Source organism: Ctenocephalides felis, unplaced genomic scaffold (assembly GCF_003426905.1).
Source record: "Ctenocephalides felis isolate EL2017-DRISC unplaced genomic scaffold, ASM342690v1 CF-g0.4_SCAFFOLD_01886, whole genome shotgun sequence".
NCBI lineage: Eukaryota > Metazoa > Arthropoda > Insecta > Siphonaptera > Pulicidae > Ctenocephalides > Ctenocephalides felis.
The window spans coordinates 94,029,188-94,056,204 of record NW_020538040.1 but is presented as its reverse complement, the minus strand read 5'-3'; the positions used below and the strand labels follow the sequence as shown (position 1 = coordinate 94,056,204).

Sequence of the window (27,017 nt, the reverse complement as noted above, 5' to 3'; positions counted from 1 at the left end):
AGGTTTTATATAAAATTGAGAAGCAAAAATTATTTACCTGTAATAAATTGCTTCTAATAAATTCTATATTTGTCAATATGTTACAGTTCAAATAATTAACTTATCCAACATATGAGTACGTCAGAAACTAAATTATGCCTCAAACTATCAGCCAGCAGCGAAGCGGATTCGCATCTGGTACATCTGGTAAGTGCTAATGAACTTTGCAGCTGAAAATCTATTAGACAATTCAAAATCTCTACTAGAATCTGTCTACATAGAAGAAAAGTCACACAATACGATACAATAGGCGGCTTATATTGTATGCACGTATTCAGATAAATGACATTACATTGGAAAACGTTAAAATAATGCAAAATGCAAATGAAAACAGCTAAAACTTTCCGTTACAATAATCACACATAGCAAAAATAAAAATTATAATCTAACAAAATCATTGTAAATATTTTCGAGCCATGAAAGGTTCAACCGTTTAGTAAAAGAGTAATTTTTTAACTACAAAACACATAAAATTAATAAAATCATAGAAAAAATAATCATCATAGATTACAAACTATGTACTTCAAAGCTCCACTTTTCTATGAAATTTTCACTGTATACTCATTACTATAATGACCATTTCATATACTTTATATGAAAAAATGTAAAAATATACTAAATATAACAGAATTAAATTTGAAACATTATAGAGCAGTGGTCGGGGAACCGGGGTAAATTACCCCAAATGGGGTAAAAGTGGAATTTTTGAGGGTAAAAAGTATATATGTGCAAAGCACTAAATCAGCTTGAGTAAAACCTACTGTCGGAAAGAATTTCTGCATTAGCAGAAAATGTGAAGGAATAAGTAGTTTTCGCACTAAAACAAGTTAAATATTTTGCTTGTTTTAAATCAGCTTCAGTAAAACCTACTACCGAAAAGAATATCTGCATTAGCCAAATATGTGAAGTTTTTGCATTAAAACAAACTTAATATTTTGATATTCAGCTTGAGACAACGGATTTCCGTAGTAATTCACAACTGGTATATGTTTGCTATAAAGGTGCAGATAATTTTGAAAAGAAATTGCTGAATTGTTTTCTTCTCGAGTTCAGATGTCGTGGAATAGATATTTATAATAAAGTAAACGAATACTTCAATGCGCAAAGATTAAAATATCCATCCAATTGGATTAAGCTTCATCTATGCTGGGTCATGTTTATGGTTTTTCAGCTTTTGTAAGGGAAAATAACCCACACTCATGATGTTATCAAGATTTTTGCGCGGCTATTTTGTGAATTATGTCAGGATGGTGAAGCTGAGACCTACCTTCTTTATTATACAATAGTAAAGTGGCTCTCTCGCGGAAATATTATAAATTGAGTATGGACTCTTAAAAATGAAGCTGAAAACCCTATGGTTTCTCAAAAAATATTCTTGCTGAAAATTTTAAAAACTCTTCCTGGGTTGCATATCTCGCATATTTAGCAGACATTAAATTTCGAAGAAATCAAAAATCAAAGATGAAGCAACACCATTTCTCCAAATCGTAATGTTCTTACATTTCATGTGTGCGTGTTTATTGTCACTTGTGGCATTATTGTTAACTTCCCGTAGGGTAAGTTATAGTAATGGACTGAAAATCGAAAATTTTTGTATTTCTTCACGTTTCAGAGGTTTTTGAACATTTTGCCATACCCCAGAAAAAATGGATGTGTGTGTGTGTGTGTTTTGTGTGTCCGTATTTTATCGTTCACGTTTTCGGGCGCACGGATGAACCGATTTGAATGGTTCATTCAACATTCGGTTTCTATTGATAGGGAGATATGCTGATTAGTATTTGGCAAAGGCTGGTCCAGCCGTTACGGAGATACGGAAGAAATGAATGCAGAAAATAGAAATCGAGTTTTTGAGAGAACGGAGTATCTCATATGAATGATCCAAAAAGCATTCAATTTGTAATGATTGGGAGAAGTAGTTAGTGATTAGGTTTTGGCAAAGACAGGTCCAGCCATTTCGAAGATACAAAGCTAAATGTACAAAAATGGCAGTTTTTGAGAGAACTAAGCATCCGATTTGAATGATTAAAAAAACTTGCTGTTTGTGTTGACAAAACAATTACTTTTGGGAAAGAAAAATATTAAAAATTTTTTTTTCAAAACATTTTTCTTTGAATATCGAAAATAATTCAGATCTTAATTTTTCTGGCTAAAGTTCTAAAGCTCACTTATATACTTCAAATAATTTTTTTTTTATTTTGTAATTCAGCTTATATATATCTTATGAATATTATACATACAGTAGTTACAGTATTTATAATAATCTAACTGAAAATATTTAAAATTCCTCGAACAATTCGACAGGGTGCGGAAAGTTCCAACAATTTTCCTTAAGGCATGATACCATATACCACTAGTTTATTCATGTATTAGTAGAATTTTCATGAAAAATATATTTATTAGTTTTTACTTATTGTTTCAGCCTTTTTCAAAGTTTAGAAGTAACAAACAATGTAGCAAACCGTTAATCTGCGGGTTATGGTAGGTTATACAAAAATATGTTGCAAACAGATTCTAATTATAGGCTCTTTTAGTTAATAACAGAAATAATTTATCTTAAAGCAGAAGTTTTAAGTTGGAACCCTATATAAACACGCATTTGAGGACCCGTGACTCGTTGGTCTAAGGTTGTGATTTTCACTTAGGGTGCGGGAGGTCTTGGTTCTTAATGTCGGACTAGCCGAGACAATATTATAAACTGAAACACAAAACATTTACTAAAATTAAGAATCTCGAAGGAAAGTTGTACGTAAGAACCAACAGAAATACGCACTTGAGGAACCCATGGCTCTAACACAAATTATTTATCTTAAAGCAGAAGTTTTAAGTTGGAACCTATACAAACACGCATTTGAGGACCCTTGGCTTGCTGGTATAAGGTTATGATTTTCGCTTAGGTGCGGGAGGTCCTGGATCAAAATGTTGGACAAGCTTGGACAATATTTTAAACTGGAGCAGAAAACATTTACTAAAATAAAGAATTTTGAAGTAAAGTTGTAAGTAAGATCCAACAGAAATTCTCATTTGAGGAACCATGTCACTAACACAAATAATTGTTTTTCAAGCAAAAGTTTTAATATGAAACATATATAAACACGAATTTGCACAGCCCGTGGCTCGTTGGTCTAATGTTATGTTTTTCGCTTAAGGTGCGGAAGACAATATTTTAAATTGGAGCAGAAAATATTCATTAAAGAACCATAAAAGGGAGTTGTAAGTCGGTTCCAACACAAACACACACTCGAAGAACTCGTGGCTCGTTGGTCTAGGGGTATGATTTCCGCTTAGGGTGCGGGAGGTCCGGGGTTCAAATCCCGGACGAGCCCAGATAATATTTTAAAACACAATTTTTTACTAAAATAAGCAACCTTGAAGAAAAGTTGTAAGTGGGACCAACAAAAATTGAGGAACCCATGGCTATAGAACAAATTATTAATCTTAAAACCGAAGTTTTAAGTTGAATCCAACACAAACATGCACTTAAGGAACCAATAGTTGTTACTAATAATTAATACGATATACAATTAATTCCAATATTAATTAATATAGTAATTGTTTCAATGGCTCGTTGGTCTAGGGGTATGATTTCCGCTTAGGGTGCGGGAGGTCCCGGGTTCAAATCCCGGACGAGCCCACATGATTTTTTAAGCATAAAGAACTTACTGAAATAATGAACCTTAAAGTTGCGAGTTAGACTACGGATCCAAACCTTATTTTAAATTCGAGCCCAAATAATCAACTTTAAGGCAAAAGTTGTAACTTGGATCCAACAAATTGCAACAAAATTAAATCATTTCATAATAATATTAGCGCCCCACTTTTATTTTTGCAATTTGCTAATAAAAACTTAGTTATAACGACATGGAAAATATCTGGAAAGTTTCTATAATGTTTCTGATGAATAATGAAAAAAAGCGAAATTTAGCAAATCTGAAAAGAACTAAAATGTAATAATTTAAATTAAAATCATTAATCCTTTGAATAAACTTTTAATAAATATGCCTTATCGAGACATAATCAGCTGGTATCAGTGGGACATGTTATCTATCTATCTATGCTAGTCTAGGTCAAAAATATAAATAATGTAGAAAGTCATTCCATCAAATCATAACAGCAAAATATATCTCGCGAGCAGTTGTCCGAGTTAATATTACTGCATTTAAGTATATGGTAACTTATATTTTAACAAGTAACATCCTCAATCAAACTTTGTAATAACTAGTAACACGTTCAAGAATTTATCATACAAGGACTTCACTGAATCGTCATTCAAAGCAATAAAACACATTTCGCGTTAAATATAGTTTACCAATTTGATAATTAATTTTATTTAATTAATAAGGTGCTGGATGATATAATTTATTTTTATAATATTATATTATATAAAAATATATACGTTTCAGAGAGCTCCTAATAATATAAATTTTGTGACATTTGTCTTTATACTAAAAATAGATAGACGTAACTTCGTTTGTTATCCATTCCAAAGTTAAAGTGCTCTACGTTCCTCTATTATTAGACGGTAATGGAATCAGTACTGTAACTAACGTAACATGTAGTATGACATTTCTACGAGAATCCTAAAATAGAATTTTCCTGAGAACGGTAAGATTTTCATAGAAACTCATCTTCTATCGTTCCTCTTAAATTCGGCGAACTGTGACCTTTGGCACCCTCTTAGATATAGCACAACCAAAGTCATTTTGCGATTAAAGGAGAGTTCGTATAATTTTAGATAATGGCCCGAAGGCAAATTGGAGAGATTAACACATCTATTTGAATGTTTAATCAAAGAGATGCAAGAAGATTATGCTTAGATTTTCAATGCTGGTGATTTTTAAAAGATGATTTTTATGCAAATTGATATAAAAGGATATTGTGCTGCATTAAAAATCGTCGAATTCCGGTGAAAAACTATTTTTACTTGGGAATATATTTCTATCTAGATTTTCAAGTAAAAACTGATACTGCTTGATATCTTGAAAGCTGTTCGAGTTGGGTATCAAACCTGAAACTTGGGTTGTAAGGCCGAAGTTCTTACTATTGAAGCACGGTATATTTCTATGCTATATGAGAAAGAGAGTTGGTAAAAATAACTTCCATGTTATATTGAACACTATATATATTTCAGCACAACAGTGCTAGATAGAAGTACAAAATTAATGAATATTTGAACAATCTTATTCAAAAATATTCAAAAACAATAAATAAACATTTGGATGTTCTTGTTCAAAACTATTCAAAAACAATAAACACAAATTTTACACCAGTGCTACACTAATTGTCCCACACTATTTACTCGCAAACAATGTGACTAGCCATTAGTGTCGTTTACATTGTATTATCCCAGAGATGTAAGAAACACTTAAATTTCGGGAAAAAAGCATTAGAAGACAAGATAAAAGATAATAAAATACATTCAGAGATAAAATAAAGTACAACGATTGTGTCTTCAGTGTACACTTCAGAAAATTTAATAAACATTTCTTATTGTCAAAAACTTAGGGAATAGAACAGCTAAGGTCGCTAATTAGAGAATGGAATATTTCAAATTTGGCATTTTATAGTAGCAAAGTCTTGTAAGGTGTACTAACAGTTTTACTCGTATATGAACTATATTGAAATAAATTGTTCTTAACTTTTATTTATCTATATATTATGTGTCAGTAAAATGCACATATGGGAGCTAGAAGCTATATGTAACAGGGCTAACTAGTAACAGGTGTTTTTCAATAAGTTCCTAAACTATATTAAAATATTTTTTGTGTCTCTATCCATCATGCATAATATTGTCATCGCTACTATCTCGCAGGCCGATGTGATAAACAGAACTGTGCAGGACTGTCATTTTTGACAGGTAATATTAAATTGATTATCATGAAATTTCGGTTTGCGTTACTATTATCGACTAATTTTAAATTTTATATATCTTATTTCGTTTCAAATGTATCAATCTTTGATAATGTGTAACAAATTTTGTTATTGCTAAATTGTATAAATAGTTATATAGATTAATGTTAAAAAATAATACCTGGCGTTAGTTGAAACAAAAACGTGGGGCTAGTTGTACCATACAAAATTATATACAGTTTCAAGTGAAGAAGATTAAATCAAATGTATAGTTTGTAAGATGTTGTGAAATGTAAATTGTGTTACATAAGATATTATCTTTTATTTCTATTATGATATTAATTATAGTTTGCGTTGATTTGATGTATGAAAAGTATTGCTGGGAAAAAGGTCAATTGTCTTAAAAATGCGTAAAGTGAATTATCAGACTAATTCTTGTCGTTTTATCATCTTTACTACTTGCCCAAGTGGGTGTTAAAACTAGAACCCCAAATACGGGGTAAGTTGAAACCCCGCACTTTTTCTGTTCGAAATTTATGTTAGAAGATGTACAAAATTCACACATTGCTAAACACTCGATATTACCAGATATTACCAGAAAAACGTTCCTACAAGATATTTGAATTTATTATATATACAACAATTTATATATATATATACAACAATTGTTCCTAACTTTTAAAACGTAATCTAGCTTATACTAAAGTATACAAATAAAATGTTCGAAACGAACAGTTTGTTGTTTTAGAAATATCCTAACTTTACATATTGCTAATTATCAAAATACTAATTAAACTAAATGCTATAATAAAAATAAACGACAAACAACTAAATCAATTGAATTTAAACACAAAATACAAGCAATTTCTTTTAATTCTATATGTAAACCGATTTTAAAGTTACTAGAAAATGATATAATTATGAAATAATGAACAACAGTTGTGAAATATATTATTTATATTTGATTCGATAGAAAAATAGTAGTAATAGAAGTACTAAAAGTAATAGTACTATTCATCTGTATTTCGTAAAAGTATAATCAGTGGATTATAAGATATAATAATTTAAAAAGACTGTTACAACAAGCCCCTAGCTCACCTATATAATTCCGCATTTCTGTTGAATTACTTTATCAGTTATGACATTAATAGCTTGGGAATTTAACAACTAAATCCTCTAGTAATTAGTTTAAGAATAAAATCCAAAATGATAGTACATAGTGATAATAAAGTTACAATGGCTTTTAATAAAGTAGTCCATATAATTTCCATGTATCTATTATTTATGACCATGTACAAAATTTTAGGCGTGTTCTAGTGAAGATGTATTCAGATAAAAATCGTAACTGTAGTAGTTCATATATCTTGATTTTATCGACGCGCTTCTAAATCATGTTCTGCTAGAAACATGATTTACGGTACTTCGTATTTAAAATTGAACTTATTTAAAAATGTTGTATCTGCAGTTTCTATCGCATACTTCATCGTTAAATAAAAAAATCAGCTTGTTAAAGATTCAGCTGATTGTAACGATAGTTAGTTAAAAAATGAAGAGCAAACCCGAAAAGAGACAAGAAATAATTCAGGCTTTACTGAAAATATACGAAAGTCCCTCTTGCATGAAATATTAATTTCTATTTGCATAAAAAGTTAGGCAGTTTAATATTAAGCATGTGTATTATACATATGACATGATTTTTAAGATATTGAAAAATATTTCGTAAAATGTAGGAACTACTTGTTATATTTAAGGGGGTATTCTAGGGTAAATTCATGAATTTTAGGTCATTTTTAAATCATTGTAAAAAATGGCAATCAATTTCTTACTATAATTTATTTATCAACGTTATTAGAGTACATAAAAAAGTAAAAACAGAAAAAAAATAATTAATTTTAAAAATTAGAAGTAGTTGAAGTGAGGAGTTCCAAAAAATTACATGTGACCATACCCATGATTGCAGCCCTTCAAGTAATCCGAAATTAAAAAAAAGATTATCAATTTAGAATCAGTTCGCTTCGAGCTACCGTGCAGTGCACTTCGTACCTTATCAGGTTCAGGTATAATTCGTGCGTTATTGTAAAAGGTATTGTTATCAGTTGAATCATAATACCGAAGTGTTATAAATCAAAACAATCGAATGTACCCGCAAGGGTACATTTCAGTGTATTAAAATTAATGTAAACACATTGTTCATACGGACATTTAAAATAAAGTGATTGTAATATTTATTGAACAAATACTAAATAGTGTTTAATACAAAGAGTGTCATAGTGTACAACAATTTAATTGTGGACCCCTTTGGGGTTCGCAATGAATAACTTAATTGTGGAGTCGGCAAATGTAATTGCCGACGATTCACATACCAGCTCAGAATTTATTACAGAACATCTACGCAATCAGTCTGCAAATTCAACCTGTTCATCAACAGACATAATAACTAATGCTCCCGTACCGTCAACGAACATAACAACTAATGCTCCCATACCTTCAACTAGTGTTATGGAAGTTGAAACGGATACTAACAATTCTAATAAAAACAAATGGCAAACTGTCCCGATTGCCGGCGTTAAAAGAAGACGTTTGAATATTCAAACTGATAATTCGATAGCATTAGGTAATCGATTTAGTGTCCTTACTAATAAAGAACCAGTACCTGTTACTGAAACCTCTGCTTCAGTTAAAAAAGCATTGCCGCCTCCCGTTTTTATTTACGGAGTTGACGATTTTAAAGTGATTGTAATATTTATTGAACAAATACTAAATAGTGTTTAATACAAAGAGGGTCATAGTGTACAACAATTTAATTGTGGACCCTTTGGGGTTCGCAATGAATAACTTAATTGTGGAGTCGGCAAATGTAATTGCCGACGATTCACATACCAGCTCAGAATTTATTACAGAACATCTACGCAATCAGTCTGCAAATTCAACCTGTTCATCAACAGACATAATAACTAATGCTCCCGTACCGTCAACGAACATAAAACTAATGCTCCCATACCTTCAACTAGTGTTATGGAAGTTGAAACGGATACTAACAATTCTAATAAAAACAAATGGCAAACTGTCCCGATTGCCGGCGTTAAAAGAAGACGTTTGAATATTCAAACTGATAATTCGATAGCATTAGGTAATCGATTTAGTGTCCTTACTAATAAAGAACCAGTACCTGTTACTGAAACCTCTGCTTCAGTTAAAAAAGCATTGCCGCCTCCCGTTTTTATTTATTACGGAGTTGACGATTTTAAAGGAATGTTAGACGATCTGAAATCTGTGTTAACAAAAAATACTTTTACGATTAAAACTTTGCCAGATAAAGTTACTAGATTTAACGTTCAATCTGTTGAAGATTACCGTAATTTTGTTCAAATTTCTTCGAACTCGAGATATCGTTTCATACATACCAAATCAAATCGGAAAGGGCATATCGTGTTGTACTAAAGTACATCCACTATAAACTGATATCAACGAATTAAAGCAGGAAATTGAATCCAAGGGACATAGAGTTAGAAATATCACTAATGTGTTGCATCACAGAAATAAAAACCCACTTGATATGTTTTACATTGACTTGGAACCTGACAAAAATAATACTGAAATTTTCAAAATAAACAAGATATTGAATCAAATAATTCATTTTCATCCACCGATTAATAATTCAGGAATTTCCCAATGCAGTCGCTGCCAATTATTCGGCCATACAAAATCCTATTGTAATAGACCGTTATTTTTTGTGTAAAATGCGGTGATGATCATCCCACTTCAATTTGTTCCAAGTCGCGTGAATCTCCAGCAGTCTGTGCAAACTGTTTTCAATCTCATCCAGCTAATTACAAAGGTTGCGTCATTTATCAACAGATAGTTAATTCTAAAAATAGAATTAACAGTAAATTTTCTGTCAATCAAAACAAGCCTACCGCTTCACAAAGCTACGCAGACAGGTCTCGCTTTGGCAGACTCACCAACACCGAGCACTTATCGTATGCGCAAGCTATAAAATCACATAACCCAGTCAGCAATTCAGAAAATCAAAATTCAGCTATCTCTCAATTTCTAGTGGAATTTAAAGCAATGTTTAACCAGCTAATGCAACAGAACAGTATGATAATTAACATGCTATCAACACTAATCAATAAAAGAAACTAGTATCAATGGCTAGATTTATTAGAATATGTGCTTGGAATGCAAATGGACTTCTACAACATAGGAACGAACTAATTATTTTTCTGGAAGAAAACAAAATTGACGTGCTGTTAGTAAGTGAAACCCACTTTACTAATTACTCCAATATGTACATTCCCTACTACAACATTTATCACACTCCGCATCCAGATGGCTCTGCTCATGGTGGTTCAGCTATACTAATTAAATACAACTTATCTCACTATGAGGTTCCTAAATATAGCAAGGATTTCTTACAAGCTACATCAATCCAAGTCAAAACTCGCTACATGCAACATCATACTATCTGCAGTATATTGCCCTCCACGTCATGCGATTACCAGCTCTCAATTCTATGATTTCTTCTCATCTTTAGGACCCAGGTTCATAGTGGGAGGTGATTTCAATAGCAAGCACCCTCTCTGGGGCTCAAGATTGACTAATCCCAAGGGCAGACAATTATACAGTGTAATTTCCCAATATAACTATGCAACGCTGTCGACGGGTACTCCAACTTACTGGCCCTCAGATCCCAAAAAGAAACCAGATCTACTGGATTTCTTTATTTTCATGGCATCAATACAAATTACACTGAAATTGAAACCAATTTTGACCTTTCATCCGACCACACTCCTGTAATTGCCAGTATCTGCTCATCTATAATTAATATTCTCGAGCACCATGCCTTCACACTGTGAAAAACAAATTGGGATATGTATCGCAAAAAAGTTGAGGACAAATCAATCTGCAAATGAGATTGAAAACGCAAACTGATGTTAATACAGCTATCGAAAACTTCAACAACATTTTGACTGAAGCTGCTTCATCCTCTACGCCTAAACCTGTGCAATCCAATCGACAATCTACTTCCCTAGAAATCAAAAGGCTTATCGCTGAAAAACGGAGAGCAAGAAGAAAATGGCATAACAGCCATTTACCCTCAGATAAAACCTACTCCATATTTGGTTTTCATCTTATAGGCCATTAGCCTTCTACCTATTACCTCAAAAAATTTTCGAAAAACTTTTACTTCAAGATATATTATCAGAATCAAATAATATACCAGACCATCAATTTGGCTTTCGTAAGCAACATTCGACAACACAACAGTGTCACAGACTTGTTAATATTATTAATAACTCCTTCGAAGCCAAGGAATACTGTTCAGCCGTGTTTCTGGATGTAAAGCAGGCATTTGACAAAGTGTGGCATGAGGGATTACTTTAAAAATAAAATATAACCTTCCATCATCCTACTATGAAATTCTTAAGTCATACCTTACAGACAGAACATTCAAAGTCAGAGTTAATTGTGAAACTTCTACTTCTTTTCCGATAAGTGCCGGCGTTCCACAAGGAAGTGTACTGGGTCCGTTCCTTTATTTACTTTTTACGAGCGATTTTCCTTCATTGCCAACTACATCAATTGCTACATTCGCTGATGACATTGCAATACTTTCCTCTGATATCAACCCTATCGTTGCATCTATCAAGCTCCAGCTACATTTATATGCTGTCGAGCGATGGACGAGAAAATAGCGCATTGTTATTAACGAGAGCAAGTCTTGCCACATTACATTTTCTTTGAACAAACAAACATGCCCTGAAGTATACTTCAACTGCCAGAAAATTCCACCAGCTGATAATGTTAAATATCTGGGAATATACTTGGATCGAAAACTGACATGGAAAACCCACATTATGGCTAAAATAAAGCATATCAAACAGAAGATTGCAGACCTGAATTGGCTAATGAGGCGCAAATCAATCCTATCGCTTGAAAACAAACTATTGATATACAAATCTGTAATAAAGCCTATTTGGATATACGGTATAGAGCTTTGGGGTTGCGCCAGCATGTCCAATATTGTCTTAACCACTTAACGGGTACGCACGAACACTGCTCGCGCCTAGTTGTCGTATCCTAGCGGGCTAACCCGAGCGCTGCTCGCCAAAGTTAATGTTTATGTTTTATGCGATAAAAGGCTTACAATGGCCCGTTGTTGAGATATGTTTAGTTTAGATATGATAAGTACAGATCAATTAATAATTGTATATATAATAAATCAATCTTTAACGACTTTTGAGAATAGAAATAAACATGTAAAAACCGCCTAAAAAACGGGCAGTGGAAAAATGTTTCGAAATCCATCATATGATAATATTTTTTTATTATTATAATATAAATAATTAAATAAGTAATACTTTTTGTCCTTGAGATATATTAGTGATTGTACATGAATTTTTCACCCGAATGACTGATTTACTTGAATTTTCTTATTTGTTTATAAATTTGTTATATTATTTTCAGATAAATAGATATTATTAAAATTTAAAAGTTATTAAATAAAAATTTCGTATTATTTATCATATTATAACACAATAGTTTATACATAGAGCATAAAGGTAGTCCAAAAACCATCAAAGCGGTAATCAGTATTATAATATATATTGTTAATTTAACAAAAAATAAAATAAATAAAAAGAAAATGTTATCAGAAACACATATTACATTAATTAAACTTTGAAAATCCACAATAAAAAAACCTGCTCTTTTAGATCACTTTTCACGAAAAAAAACCCGACCGTTAAGTGGTTAATGCAGCGGATGCAATCCAAAATCTTAAGGCAGATCACCGACGCACCTTGGTACGTAAGCAATAAAATCATCCATGACGACCTCAATGTTCCTTTTATTAAGGATGTAATTACCAGCAGAAGTTCATTGTATCACTCCAAGCTAGAAATCCATCCAAATCAACTTATAGCACCTCTACTTATGACTCCGTCTACTAGAAGGTTGAAGAGAATAATACCCATGGACTTGACATAAAATAATGAGCTGTTCATTGGAACAGTTTCACGGATTATTTAGTTTATTTTATAATTTTACCTTTAGTTTTAATTATGTTATGAGTTGTAATTATTATTATTTTTTATTTACTTTTAATTTTTGATTTATTATATATTATTTTAATTATGCCATCTCTGTAACTCATAGAGTCATTCTGACTCTGATTGTTATAATTAATAAATAAAAAAAAAAAAAAAAAAAAAAATTAGAATGATGTCGCAATGGTATAAACTGGTAAATTTCAAGTAAATCGTTCAGTAGAACTCTAGAAATTGTGGGTATCGTATTGAAAAAGACGGTTTTGAGAGAAGCAGAAGAGGATTATCATGATCATACAGTATATCTCCAAAAATAATTTATATTTTAAAAAATCCTCTCGTACACATATTCTTGATTAGTTAAGCTTTGGAAATAAGATTAAAACAAAATAACGATTTTTTTAAAATTCTACACTAGAACACACTCTTAAATTGAACTTATTGATAACTTAGTCTAAAGGAATCGTGATTTAATTTTCCATTATAAAGGTTCTTTTTCGTCAATAAACTAACCTTAACTTTAGCTTCTACAATTGGATTCAGCTAAATTCTAAAATATTTAAATAAAACAACAAAATAAAGTAATTAGTAGTCATAATAACGTAATGGTTTGAATTACTAAAACTTCAATGTTTGTACAATATGATACCGCCAAAAATCTTATTTTTTATCTTGTCATAACCAAAATCAATTATTTAAAAAAATATGAATAGTTGTTATAATCTTTCTGAGTCATAAAAATATTATGCATTTCTATTTAAACACCTAGTGATACCGCCAGAGTTTTTATATTTTTCCATAAGTAAAAAACAATTATAAAATTAATATGAACAATTGTCATAACATGATTAGATTTAGTAATCTAATATAAACTTCGGCTTAATATATATTTTTATTTAAACCCGTGTTCGAAATTAAAACAATAGTTGAGAATAACAGGAAGTATTTGTACCAAATTAATCAGAAACTGCACGGGAGATAAAATTCAATAATTTTTCTATTTATATTTAACTTGTTATCTTTAATTTCTATTGTTTAAAATTCAAGACAACCCGTAAAATTTCGTAACTTAAGTGCAGATAGATTATTAGAGTTAAATATATGTTATTGATATATCGTAAAGTTACTGGCATAAAAATAGGATAAAATAATCTCAACATTGATAAGAGAAGCATTTTGTTCAATATAATTTTATGTTAAATAAAATATTTTTATGTATTTTGAATAACAATCAGAACTACGTGTTCTATAAGCTTTTGTAAGCATAGCTTTATTTCTAGGTTAATTAGTTTTACAATCCAATAATTGTCTTTAATAACTGAGATTTATATTTTATTCATTTCTGAACGTTAACAGAAGTAAAACCAATTATTGTTATCGCAGCTTAAAATTGTGATATTGCAGCTGTACCCCTCAAAGTCAATTTTCACTAGAAAAGATATATATTTTAAAGTAAAAACTGATGTCACTGCTGATATCAGGGAGAACGAAACTCAGACTTGAACATGGAACTTCTGGTTAGGAAGTTTCTGGGAGTTTGTATCTTAAGCGCAAATCGAGCTAATAGTTTCTATATAAGCATATTGATGTCTGAATATATTTAAAAAATTATTCTTATCACTAATAACACAGGTCCACAAAAAAAAGTTGTTTATATTCGTTTGCGACATATGTTTTCCAATGTTTTTTTACCGCTGAATACGAAGTCAAAAAGTGGGTTTGAAGTGCAAAAAACAGAGTAAAATAAAAAAAACGACAAAATATTCGACCTAGAATTTTTGATAAATAAATCCTTATTATTTCAGTCGTTCCTGACCTTTTTCTCATTAAATGACCTAGGCAACGCATATCTTCTACATTTTTTTTCTCTATTGAGTATCTTTTTGTAGCTTCCAGCAGTTATTTGTTATTTCAGCAGTATTTTATTACTTTTTTATTTCTTTGGACGATGATCAGAACTTAAGGATTCTATGAAGCTTTGTGATAAATTACTTTTAAACTACATCGGTTTTTTATATGGCCAATCAAACCATCTCTACATGGTCAATTTTATTATTACAATTTCTGTAATACTGATGATTTTTTTTATTGATGCAGCAAAATGTTTTTATATATTGTTCTTTATATTTTCAAGTAAAAACCGAAGCCACTACTGCTTGACATCGGGCTACTTGGATTCGGATATCGGATTAACAAGTATCCAACCCGAGACCTCTAATTCAGATCATTGTTTATATATATATATATATATATATATATATATATATATATAACTCTAGCTTGAACTATGACTATATAAAATATATAACTTACATACAATTCGAAGAAGTATTTACCCATATTCAACAAGTGACATCACTTACCTAGAAAAAAAGAAATATATATTAATAACACTTGTAAATTTAGTTTTCATAACAGTTCTAAATCGCGTACATTAAGAAGTAAAACTAAGATATGATTAAATTGATTTTCTATTTCAATTCAGTATATATTTAGATTAAGAGTTACAAATTAATAAAAATAAATACTATTATGCCTAAAGGCAAATGGCAGGAATTACACAATACGTGTAACTAATCCACCTAATCAATAAAAATTGAGACTTGGCAAATTTTGAATCGGCCCATTATTCCAAACTTTAATGAATTTTTATAAATTAACCCATTTTCGTATGTCTATAACATTCTAGAATGTTCGTTAAAATCACGAACTCTATCATGAAACAAAGTTTTAAAAAAAATGTAAAAAAGAAAACTTAACAATAAATTTCGAAGTAATTATCAATCTATAGCAAAAAGTAAAATAAAGTTTACGAGAAATTAATTAAGGCTAGTCCTTTTTGAATTTCATTATATGGTTTTTAAAATTTTGAAAAATAAAATTAAGAAAATGAAATGTTGACAAAAAGTCAAATTTGGTTCACAAACACATAAACAGCTACACACACACTTTTTCCAATTCTGGTGTCAAACGATTGAGAATGACTTGAAACATAGAGAAAACATGTATAATTAACAAATTGATTTTTTTTTGGGCACAACATTAATGTCACATTCGGAAAGTTAAATGATCATAAAACTTGACAAAATAAATTTTAAAAAATAATTTCATCTGTTTTTTGGCCATATAACTAATCTTCAGATTCATTATATATAGTTTAAATCTATATTTACTTTAATTTAGTAGTACGAACTAAATAATTGTTTAAATTATAATTATAAAATTTGACTTTGTTTCTCTACATTTTAGCCTTTTAAGAATAAAATATATTGCATACATTAAGGATAAAATTCTTTGTATACATTGTAATACATAATAAAGCTTAACATCATCTTATTATTTTTTCTTCAACAGATCTATAATATTCCAAAATATAAACACAGAAATGTTCCAGGACGAAGTTACTGCCAGACATAAACACCATAAAGCTAAGTCGTTTTTGCATTATGAAATTAATTATAATAACAACGATTGAATTCAATTTTAGTATTTATTTTTATAATGAAATCTCCATTCTTCATAACTATGTTAAGTACTATTATTATAATTTCATGCCGGCAATAACATATAAATAGTTATGCAACGTGCATTAATGTCAGTCAATGCTCTATAAACCAGATTACATATTTGTTTAGCCTGGTTTCCTTATCGACAAATGTTTATGATGTGCAATTAAAACTTGTAGTATTTATTCTGATTATATTATATTATTATATCAATCAATTTTGAGCAATCAAGACCAATGCATAGAGACAATTAAAAATGACAAATTTAAAAAAATGACTTATATATTTAAATGCGTGATATATGCAACAAAGTGATTGTGATGCTTGTGTAGAAAGTTTTATATTTTCTCCCAAACTTTTAAATTTTTAAAAGATCAGAAATGAAAAATTAGATTTTTTTGAGAATTTTGAATGTTTTTGAATATTCTTGAAAATTTAAATATTAAAGAAATTAGCTTTTTTGAAAATACTGATAATTTGTTAAAACTTTTTTGAAAATTTTGAAATTTCTTGAATTTGTTTTATATCCATTCATGTCGGTTGATGCAGGCTGTCGAAAATATCTGATTCTTTATTATTACGTCAATACAAGTAAAATGTTTTTTTAATCATTCAAATCGGATGCTCCGTTCTCTCACAAACTTAGTCCAATTGCACTCTTTGCTCCATACAAAAAATTATCCATATATACGTACATATTACATTCACACTTACACACACATCCATTTTTCTGAGATATGCCAAAATGTTCAGAAACTTTCGAAACGTGATAAGATATGCAAAAATTTTCCTTTCGGTTTTTGGACTATTATTACAACAAGTAAAATCGCCAATGCATTTGCAATTAATATAAGTATGGTTATCGTATTATTATTTTTGTTCTTTCAAAAATATTAAAAATTAAATATTATCATTTTATTCCAATAATCAGAGAGAAATTATGTATCTTTGTTCAATATACCTAGGTATCTACAAATTTTTCAACAATTAGCAGTCAATATAGTATTTTATGAATGAAGTGAAAAACTTCGATTTGATGCCAAAGTATTATTATAATTTAAATAGTTATGCTTAAATACACATGTATGTATATAAATATTCTTGTTATAAATAAGTTAATACTAAAATAAGATGTTATATTCCCGTCTATTTCTATCATTAACCGTTCCCACATTAAGTTACAATTCAATTTATTAATAAATATAAGTAGTAGTAGTTTATACAAGTATTGATATATAAATAAATATTGAGATAGAAAGATAACATATAATGTTTCTTGTAAGATTATACTTATATAATGTAAGGTATGTACAAAATGAACGGATATAATCTTGGGAATTACGCAGTCGAAGGTCAAGTATTTGCTTCACTCAGAAATAACCAAAGAAGCGAATAATATAACTTTGTTTTGCAGATTCACATTTGCAATTTTAAAGAAAACAATTATATCAATTTGCTCATAGAACTGTCATAGAACGACATATCCTTTAATTAAGAACAAGAATAGTAAGTTAACTATACATAGATTGACAATCAATTAAATAATTAAAAATAACAACGATTATCGAACTTTTCAAACAACGACGGAATAAAGTTAAATCTAGAACCGAAGACTATATAATTTATCATTTATTTAATTCCAAATAATTTGAAGCACATTTTAAAAATATTGAGCTATTTCGAAAGCCGAAGAGATATTTGTATTTGAATACAAAATATCCTTTATAAATAAATAAAAAAAACACAACCTGTGGAGTAAAGTTTTCCGAACATATTTACTTATGCGTACAATAATTTAAATGCGAAATTATTAGCTAAAAAATTCAAGTTCAAGTAAATTTTAAATTTATTTTTCTAATAAAACTTTTTAAATTTTTATATTATTATTATTACTTAATAAGAAATAGCAAAATAAATTACTAGAATTACAAATGCTTCACAAAGCTCTCGTAAAGCTCTACGTCGTTGCAAGTAGCACCACACGCCGCCGCGACAGGGTTTTCCATACACACATTATTAGTAAAATATATTTATTAGCGGGTATAAAAGTCGTTTATTAAGTGAACATATATATTAATCATATATGCGTTTTATTTATATTATTATATAATAAGCCGTTTTATTTATATTATATAATAAATTTTATTATATTATATAATAAAAAGAAATCGCCAATTTTTAGAGCCCTACCAGAATAATAACCAATAAGAAACAGATCGCTGATCGATTTCCACAAAACTGAAATATATAATTAAATCACACAAAAATTATTGATTTCGATATATATATGTCAGTCGTTAATAAAGTAAAGAAACTTTTATATAGGCATATAATTTTAATAGGCATATAATTTAAAAATTATATAGGCATATAATTTGTAAATAAATAAACATATATTTTTTCTAAATGTTGTAAACATTAGATAGATCATCTTAATTGTAAATGTTGCAATTTTTTTTATTCTGGATATAAATGTAATAAAATAGAAATTATTTCATGTGAAACATAAGTGATGATAATCGATATCATTGGTTTATCTCCTGTGTTATATTAGGTTCGATGAAAATTTATTATTAGTTAGATCCAAATCAAATTTAAATAAAATACCAATAAAATTTATACTATTTTACTGACAATGCAATCCTATATTAATTTATATATGTAATAAATATCTTGATTAAACAAAATACTTCTTAAACGGGTATATATTTAGATAATAAAAATAGAAGTTAAACTAAAATATTCTTAAATTTTAATAGACACATACGTTTCAGTCCCAATTTGACTCGTATTAAGTAGACTATAAACTACAAAAATAACTTGAGAAATAAAATAAAAATATGTAAATTTATTAAAAAATAAATAACCTTTATGCTTAGATTTACTCTAACACGGTTCAAAAATTGATCAAAACCCTAATAAAATAAGAAATATGGTAAAACCTAATAAAAGAAAATTTTATCTAATTTAAAATTGGTGAAAACAACGTACAACAGCTTAATAAACGTCATAAAATATATTATTTATATATATTATTTATTATGTCATATTTTGTAGTTTTTCCGCTGAGGAAAAATCAAATTGGGACTCGAAGCGTGTGGATCTGTTCAAACATTTTTAAGAAACATATTTTATTTTTCTTTCTACTGTTATTACCTGGATGAATGCTTGTCTGAATTTAAACTACACACTCACACACACACACACACACACACACACACACACATATATATATATATATATATATATACTGGCTGACCCCACAAAAATTATTTTACTATGAAAAGAATTTCTAAGAAAGTAGAGTAGCAAATAAATTACTAAATAATTGTATGATTTTGTGGTAAAAAGATGAAAATTTAGGACAGAATGTGATTTTTAACTACCCTTCTCAAAAAATAGAATAACTAGCTGTAAGTGGAATTCTGTCTTAAGGCAATTAAGGCATCGTGCCTTGAGGCAAATTGCTGGAACTTCCCGTACCAAAAATTATTATTTTTTTAAAAACGATTAACATTTTTGAAAAAATTTTACTTCGAAAAAATAAGATTTTTTAGAAATTTTAAATTGGACAAAAAATTACTTTTTTTGAAAATAAAATTTTTTTTAAAAAAAAATTTTTAAACAATTTTTTTTATAAAAATTTTTTTTTGGAAAAAATGTTATCTTCATTTTGATATATTTTGGAAGATCTGAACTTTTTTTCAAAGCAATCGTACTGCTTTAACTGCATAGAGACAAAATATAAAGCGCGTAAGCGCCGCGTCGCTGTCTAACAGAAAAACAATGGTACGGAACCCATAGGAATGTAAACAAAACTTATACTTATTGTAAAAATCTCAATAAAATATCTGATAATTTGATATGCATATGTCTAATGTCTAATGATTATTGTTGACCGCCAAATGTTATTTTTTTTTTAGTTTTTTTACTAGATCTCCGAAACCGCTAGTCCTATCTTCATGAAAATTTGATCAAATCTTCATCTTGTTAATACAAGTAAAATGTTTTTTGAACTATACAAATCGAACGCTCCGTTCTCTTAAAAACTAAGTTACCGTTTTTGGCCCTTTTTGCCCCATATCTTCGGAACGGCTAGAATGTTTTTTGAATTATTCAAATTGCTTTATCCGTGTTCCCGAAATCGTCGACGAAAATTTGTATCCGAACACACACACATGCACGCACACACACACACATACACACACACATACATCAATTTTCTCCAAGGTATGCCAACATATTCAGAAACCTCTGAAACTTTAAGATATATAAAAATTTTCATTTTCGATTTTTTTGCGATTACTTACCCTATGGAAAGTTAATTATAAATAAATCAATTTATGATCTCCAGAACATTAACAATCGTCATTTCATTTCGAATCAAATTCCAAAAAAAAATAGTTGCCAAATTTACACAAAATTGAAAAAGTGCTCCCGCATAGTCACAGTCTAAACGCATTTGCAAATAATTCTGTGCGACATTTTCACTTATACTGTGCTCAGTTTGGCGGCATTTTCACATTTTTCAATAATTTTCACAAAATTGGAAAAGTGCTCCAGTACACAAACAGTCTAAACGCACTTGCGTAAACATTTCTACCAGAGTGGCGCTTAGACTGTGCTTAGCTTGGGTGATTTTTTGAATTTTTAGTCCAAAATTACAAAAAAATTTTTTTGAAAAAAAATTAGAAACAAAAAATTTTTTTTCCAAAATCAATTGTTTTGTTGAAAAAAGCAGAAAGTTCTTTGAATCATTTAAATCGGACGCTTAGTTCTCTCAAAAACAGCCATTTTTTTTAAATTTAGCTCTGTAACTCCAAAACCTCTGGGCCTACCTTTGCCAAAAACTAATCAGCACATCTCCCTATCAATAGGAATCGAATATTTTTTAAACCATTCAAATCGGTTGATCCGTTCTCTCAAAAACTCGCTTTCTATTTTTTGCACTCTTTGCTCCATATCTCCGTAACGGCTGGACCTGCCTTTGCCAAAAACTAATCAGCACATCTCCCTATCAATAGGAATCGAATGTTTTTTAAACCATTCAAATCGGTTGATCCGTGCGCCCGAAAACGTGGACGAAAAAACGCGGACATACAAAACACACACACACACACACGCACACACACACACATCCATTTTTTCTGAGGTATGCCAAAATGTTCAGAAACCTTCAAAACGTCGAGAAATGTAAAAATTTTTGATTTCGATTTTTGGACGATTACTATAACTTACCCTACGGGAAGTTAAAAAAGTTTTATGGATAGACAACTCTTATTTTTTTAGTTAAATTTTAACTTTTCCATAAGCTCAAGAAAATTTTTATCGAAATTCTGTAGAAATATTCATTCACTAAAAGCGAAATGAAAATTTATTCAAATGCTAAAATGATTATTGCAAGAATAAGAATTTGTGGCAGGAGGGTGAAAATTTAGGGCTCTATGCACCTTTTCATTAGGAAATATAAATTATTAAAATAAAAATTGGTCAAAACAGTAAAGCAAAAATCTTAAGATAGACAAACCCTCACCACTAAAGGACATGAGAAATAGATGTCCGATTATTAGTGATACTGAACGTGATTATAAAATTTGATAAAAATCTGTCAAGCCGTTTCAGAAGAGTATTGCAACGAACATATTATAGTAAGATACAGATCTATTCCAGCCGTTTTTCGTCAAAGCACACAACAGTTAAGCGGTGAATAAACATTATTCTTTTGTACACCCATAATAAATAAATGGCCGCATTCAGAACCGCAGAATCGCATTTACATCCGTCTCTATGTGTTCCCGAACGGCAAACGGCAAACGGCAAACGGCAACCGTCAGCCCTATCCGTGAGCAACGCCAACGCGATGAATGGCTTTGGGAGCACATCGTCGGGAAAAACATGAATGACCGACCGTAAACAACGACGACGCCCACGTTCGCAATTCATTGATGATGAAAATATATTTTCATTTGCGTGGAAATCCAATAATACATACCCAATTCCGACTTCCAAAACAGGGAGCAATATAATTTCTCGTACTCGGGATAACATGAGGTGAAGGAGTTAGAGCGAATCATAGTGAGAAGATAAATGGTAACATGAATGTTGTAAGAAAACTGGTATTGCTATTTTCTACACACTTATCATTGTTTTATTTTTAGATGTATGAAAACACTTAAAATTAATCAATGGAAACCTGGAATTCAATTTAAAACTTATGCCAATGCAATATTTGTATTTGAGTACTTGAATAACCATAAGGGTTCCATTTATTGAATTTGTTATCAACAACCGTAATTTAATAAGCACGGTCCACAAAAATTTATCAAAATAAAAAAAAAACATATTCATAACAAATCATAATTTTAATGCTGCTTAACCCAAAAACTCTTTATTATGTTTTGCACGCAAATGTTTTCCATAGTCAATTGCTCATTGGAGCAATTACTACAATTTGTTTTATTTATTTATTTATTTTTTTATTATTATTTTTTTATTTATTTATTTTTCTTTATTTGAAATTCATTTTATTTATTTATTTATTATCATTTTTTTTCTTTTATTTTTTTTTTCTTTCTGTAATAATTATTTATTATTATTATTATTATTATTATTATTATGTGTAATTTAGCCATATAACTCATAGGTTGTGTAAACAACTCTGATTGTCATATAATATGAAAATAAAAAAAAATATTTTGCACGCATTACAATAATATAATATAAAATTAAGGTGACCCCGGTTTGGCCGGAACCGTCCCGGATTTCCACCTTGTATCCCGAGTTTTTTTAAAAGCATTATTTGTACCGCATTTAGATCTTTTGTCCCGGATTGTCCCGGTTTTTCAAAAATTAACAGCTAAGTTGACAAAAAATCTGAAAAAAACAAGCAAACGATAATTTTTTCTAATTATTTATGAATAAAATTGAATAGAATAATATACAAGGCTCAAAAGCGCGAAAAACATATAGATCGATATAATTTATAACATCAATAATTGCATATAATCGAATTATTAAGTTCTTACTAAAAGTCCGCAATTCTTATAAGAAAAAAGATTTATATAAAGGTAATGGAGTTGGAGTTGTTATATACCCCCCATCCCGGATTAGTATAACTAAAAATTGCTGACCCGGTTTTGACTTAGAAAAATATGGTCACCTTACTAAAATGCATAGGATTGAAAAAATTCCAAAATTTATTAAATCATTTAAAATGTCAAGGATCAAAAAAAAAAGAAAATTTCGCTAAAAATTTATTACAAGATAGGTTATAATAGTGACATCGTTATATATTATATAAGGTGACCATATTTTTTAAGTCAAAATCGAGATGGTCATTTTTAATTATGATAATCCGTGACGGGATTCGTAGAATAACTCACTAAGAACTTTATGATTATGATTTTTCAGCTTTCAAATTTATTATAAAATTTTGTTCAATTTTCTTCATAATTATTTGAAAGTAATTAGCATTTATTCCAGGCAGTCAACAAGTTAATTTTTATAATTTTTGTTAATTTTCATAATATTGATAATAAAAGTTCAAAATTATGAATGTGAGATGCTATTTTAACCCGCCTTATTCATATAAGCATACTAGTTGTACATAACATTTTCAGATATTTGATGGATAGTTGTAATTTTATTATTAAGGAACGGCTAAGATTCAATTTAGACTTATACTTTTCGAAAACCAGGAAATCCGGGGCAAAAGCTCTAAATCCAGAACAAATATTGCTTTTAAAAAAACCCGGGACACAAGATGAAAATCCGGGATTGTCCCGGCAAAATCGGGACATATGTCCCGGGTCACCTTAATATTATATTATATGTACATCATCTCGAACATGTCACAAATCCTTGATGTAAAAAAAAACTAATTCATGAAAATTTATTTCTTTCATATATAAAATTGTTTTCCAATTTTAATAAAAAAAACTATATACTTATATAGTTAATATTTTTAGGTGACAAATTGTTTAAAAATTCAAGTACTCAAATTTGCATTGCAAATTTTTTTATGTATTTTTTTTAATTTTTATTCAAGCTCACAAACACAAACGCAACAAAGTAACAAAATAAACAAGCATGCTTATGTCACTACATGCTCAAAGTCCATTTGAATATTCACAACGGATAACTTTGATGTTAATTTATAATTTAACTGCACCATTTAAATGCCAATCAAACAATCCACATAGAATAATTTTGCGAGAATAAAATGGTAGAAATTTTCACGAAACTTTAACAGCATATGAAAATATTCGGATTAAATGTTCGAGCGGAACAAAACCTATTAATCCAATCACGAGTCCGAACTCCTACTAAATTATGCACTCATTGCTAGAGACAATTCGCGATCAAGAAACGCGACTACGTATGCCTTGTGTGTAACGACACACACAACTAACCGAATGACAATATCCAGCCATTTCCACATGTGTAATTATTGCCATACCTATGGATAAGATTGATGATAAGAGGACAGGACATATTCGAATAGACACATATAAATATATTAGGCAAGTGATAAGATAAGAAAATTGTTTACATATTTTGTATATGTATATATTGATATACTACTAATTTTTATTGCGGGCAAGGTTATTTTTATTAGTGTTGAACTCGCCAAGGATGCGAGCAAGGAGCTAGTGAATTCAATCAGGAAATGTACAACATCATTGACCTTTTAATTATTGCGCTAATTAGATATTGCTATATGTTAAATAAACATGAAATGATCGACTGAATATAAATTACAATAAATGTTTGTATACATATTACACACCCGCAGGAAAAGTGACACAAGTTTGGAAAACGAAAATTGTGCAGTAGAGGCAAAATTTATATTAATCTCGGAATTCGCAAGTGAAAAGTGTTAAAATTGTGAATAAAATGCAAATTGTTTTTAAATCAAATTAATTATTTCAACACATGCAGTGGTGTTTTTGCATTGTGTTTTGGATTAAAAATTTGCAATTTATACTTCACAGAACCTCTAAAACTCGCCTCTATTTTGACCGATGTCACTTTTCTATATAAACATGTAGAAAATTAAAATTAAATTTTATTTAATTTTATTATATAATAATTTCAAGGTTTAAAATTAATTAATTGGAATAGGGTAGAGTGGGGATTAAAGGTCCGCGGGTTAAAAGGTCCAACACCGATATCTCAAAAAACAGTAAAGATAGGATTTTTTTTAAAACAATATTTGAAAGTAGAAGGAAAAAGATGTATAACCAACAATTACCTTGATTCTTACGACGTTGCTACCAGGAGATAAAAGGAAATGTTTGATAATCCAAAAACAAAACTTGTTTTCATTCGTTGTTAGTTTTTTTGGTTGTGATCACTGTTCCTTAGTTTACGAGACCTTAATATAATTTTTTATATACATTATTTAATTGTTTTATAAGATGTATTGTTAATTTAAAGTTAGATTCAACAGTTTTTTTATATAACCTCTATAAAATCTTACACCTGGGTGGGGTAAAATGCACCAAGTAAACCTTTACCAAAGCAAAAATAAAGAAAAAAAAAAATAGCGAATAAAAAAGTAAATCAAGATAAAAAAGCAACTTTACAAGAGATAAATTGAATAAATAGTTATTCCAGCTCTTCTGATGATTATTTCTGATGAAATTCCAGATCAAAGTTATTTACAGTGTTATCTCTGTAAAAAATGCAACTATGAAATTTATATTTTGCATTAGTTAAATAATGTAGCTATTTTTTTTGTAAAATCCCCAATGGTCGTTTCAACTTGCCCCGCCTATAAGGTAAAAAGAACCTTGTCATAAATTTTTGAAAAACAACAAAAAATACATTTCTACAATGATAAATTTGCTGGGACTTTTACTGAACATAGTCAGATAGTTGTTTGTTTGGCATGTGTTATTTGTTATGATACAATTGGTTTGATTTTCATAACATAATTGCTCATGGACCTTTGTGCCTCGCCCTACCCTATAATGCGCACAAAAAGTGGCTGAAAATTTTTGAGTTGTGTCACTTTTCTTGCGGGGTTACAGTCATTACTTTAAGTAAAAAATAAAATTGTGGAAAAATGGGTAGCCTAATATGAAAGAAAGTTTTATAAAAGACAAAAAACTAGAAGTGATAATTAATAAAAAATACTATCTACAATCACCTATCACATTCAATAATTTGACTTCATTATCAATCTATCAATTAAACAGTCAATTATCAACTCCATTATCAGCAAACTCTACATTATCAATTCTATTTATTACTAGTCCAACAGTCTATTACCAACAGTCAATTAAATTGTACACTAGATATAAAACATGTTCATATTAATTTTTTATGAGCTGGGCAAAAGATTGTGGTCTAGCAATCTCTCGTTCTTGGTGCTATACCCTCTCGGTCAGCTTGATATCAAGCAGTGCGGAGATCAAATTTTGATGTTATGGATATAAAATATCATAACAGGTAAATATTTGTCTCAATATCATAAGTTTTGAATCAAAAATCAAATAATAATCTCATCAGATAGAGAACGTTCAGCCACTGGAATGGATTCTAATAACACTAGGTTTATGAATCATTA

The 27,017-nt window shown here is 29.5% G+C and overlaps 1 protein-coding gene and 2 non-coding genes across 5 annotated transcripts in view; 2 read left to right on the top strand and 1 right to left on the bottom strand.

Annotated features, from left to right (window-relative positions):
- LOC113378816 (SLIT-ROBO Rho GTPase-activating protein 1-like) overlaps positions 1–27,017 on the bottom strand; it is a 250,742-nt gene that overhangs the window by 116,718 nt on the left and 107,007 nt on the right. The window contains exon 1 of one of the 3 annotated variants that reach the window (XM_026619425.1): positions 22,437–22,564. The exons of the other annotated variants lie outside the window; for them this stretch is intronic. Within the exon in view, the coding sequence (XP_026475210.1) occupies positions 22,437–22,518 (82 nt within the window). The 5' untranslated portion in view covers positions 22,519–22,564. Of the gene's footprint in view, positions 1–22,436; positions 22,565–27,017 lie in introns of those variants that run through there. 3 annotated transcript variants of the gene reach the window in all.
- Trnap-agg lies at positions 3,291–3,362 on the top strand. Its single transcript has one exon. It is a non-coding gene; the product is annotated as a tRNA-Pro (tRNA).
- Trnap-agg lies at positions 3,599–3,670 on the top strand. Its single transcript has one exon. It is a non-coding gene; the product is annotated as a tRNA-Pro (tRNA).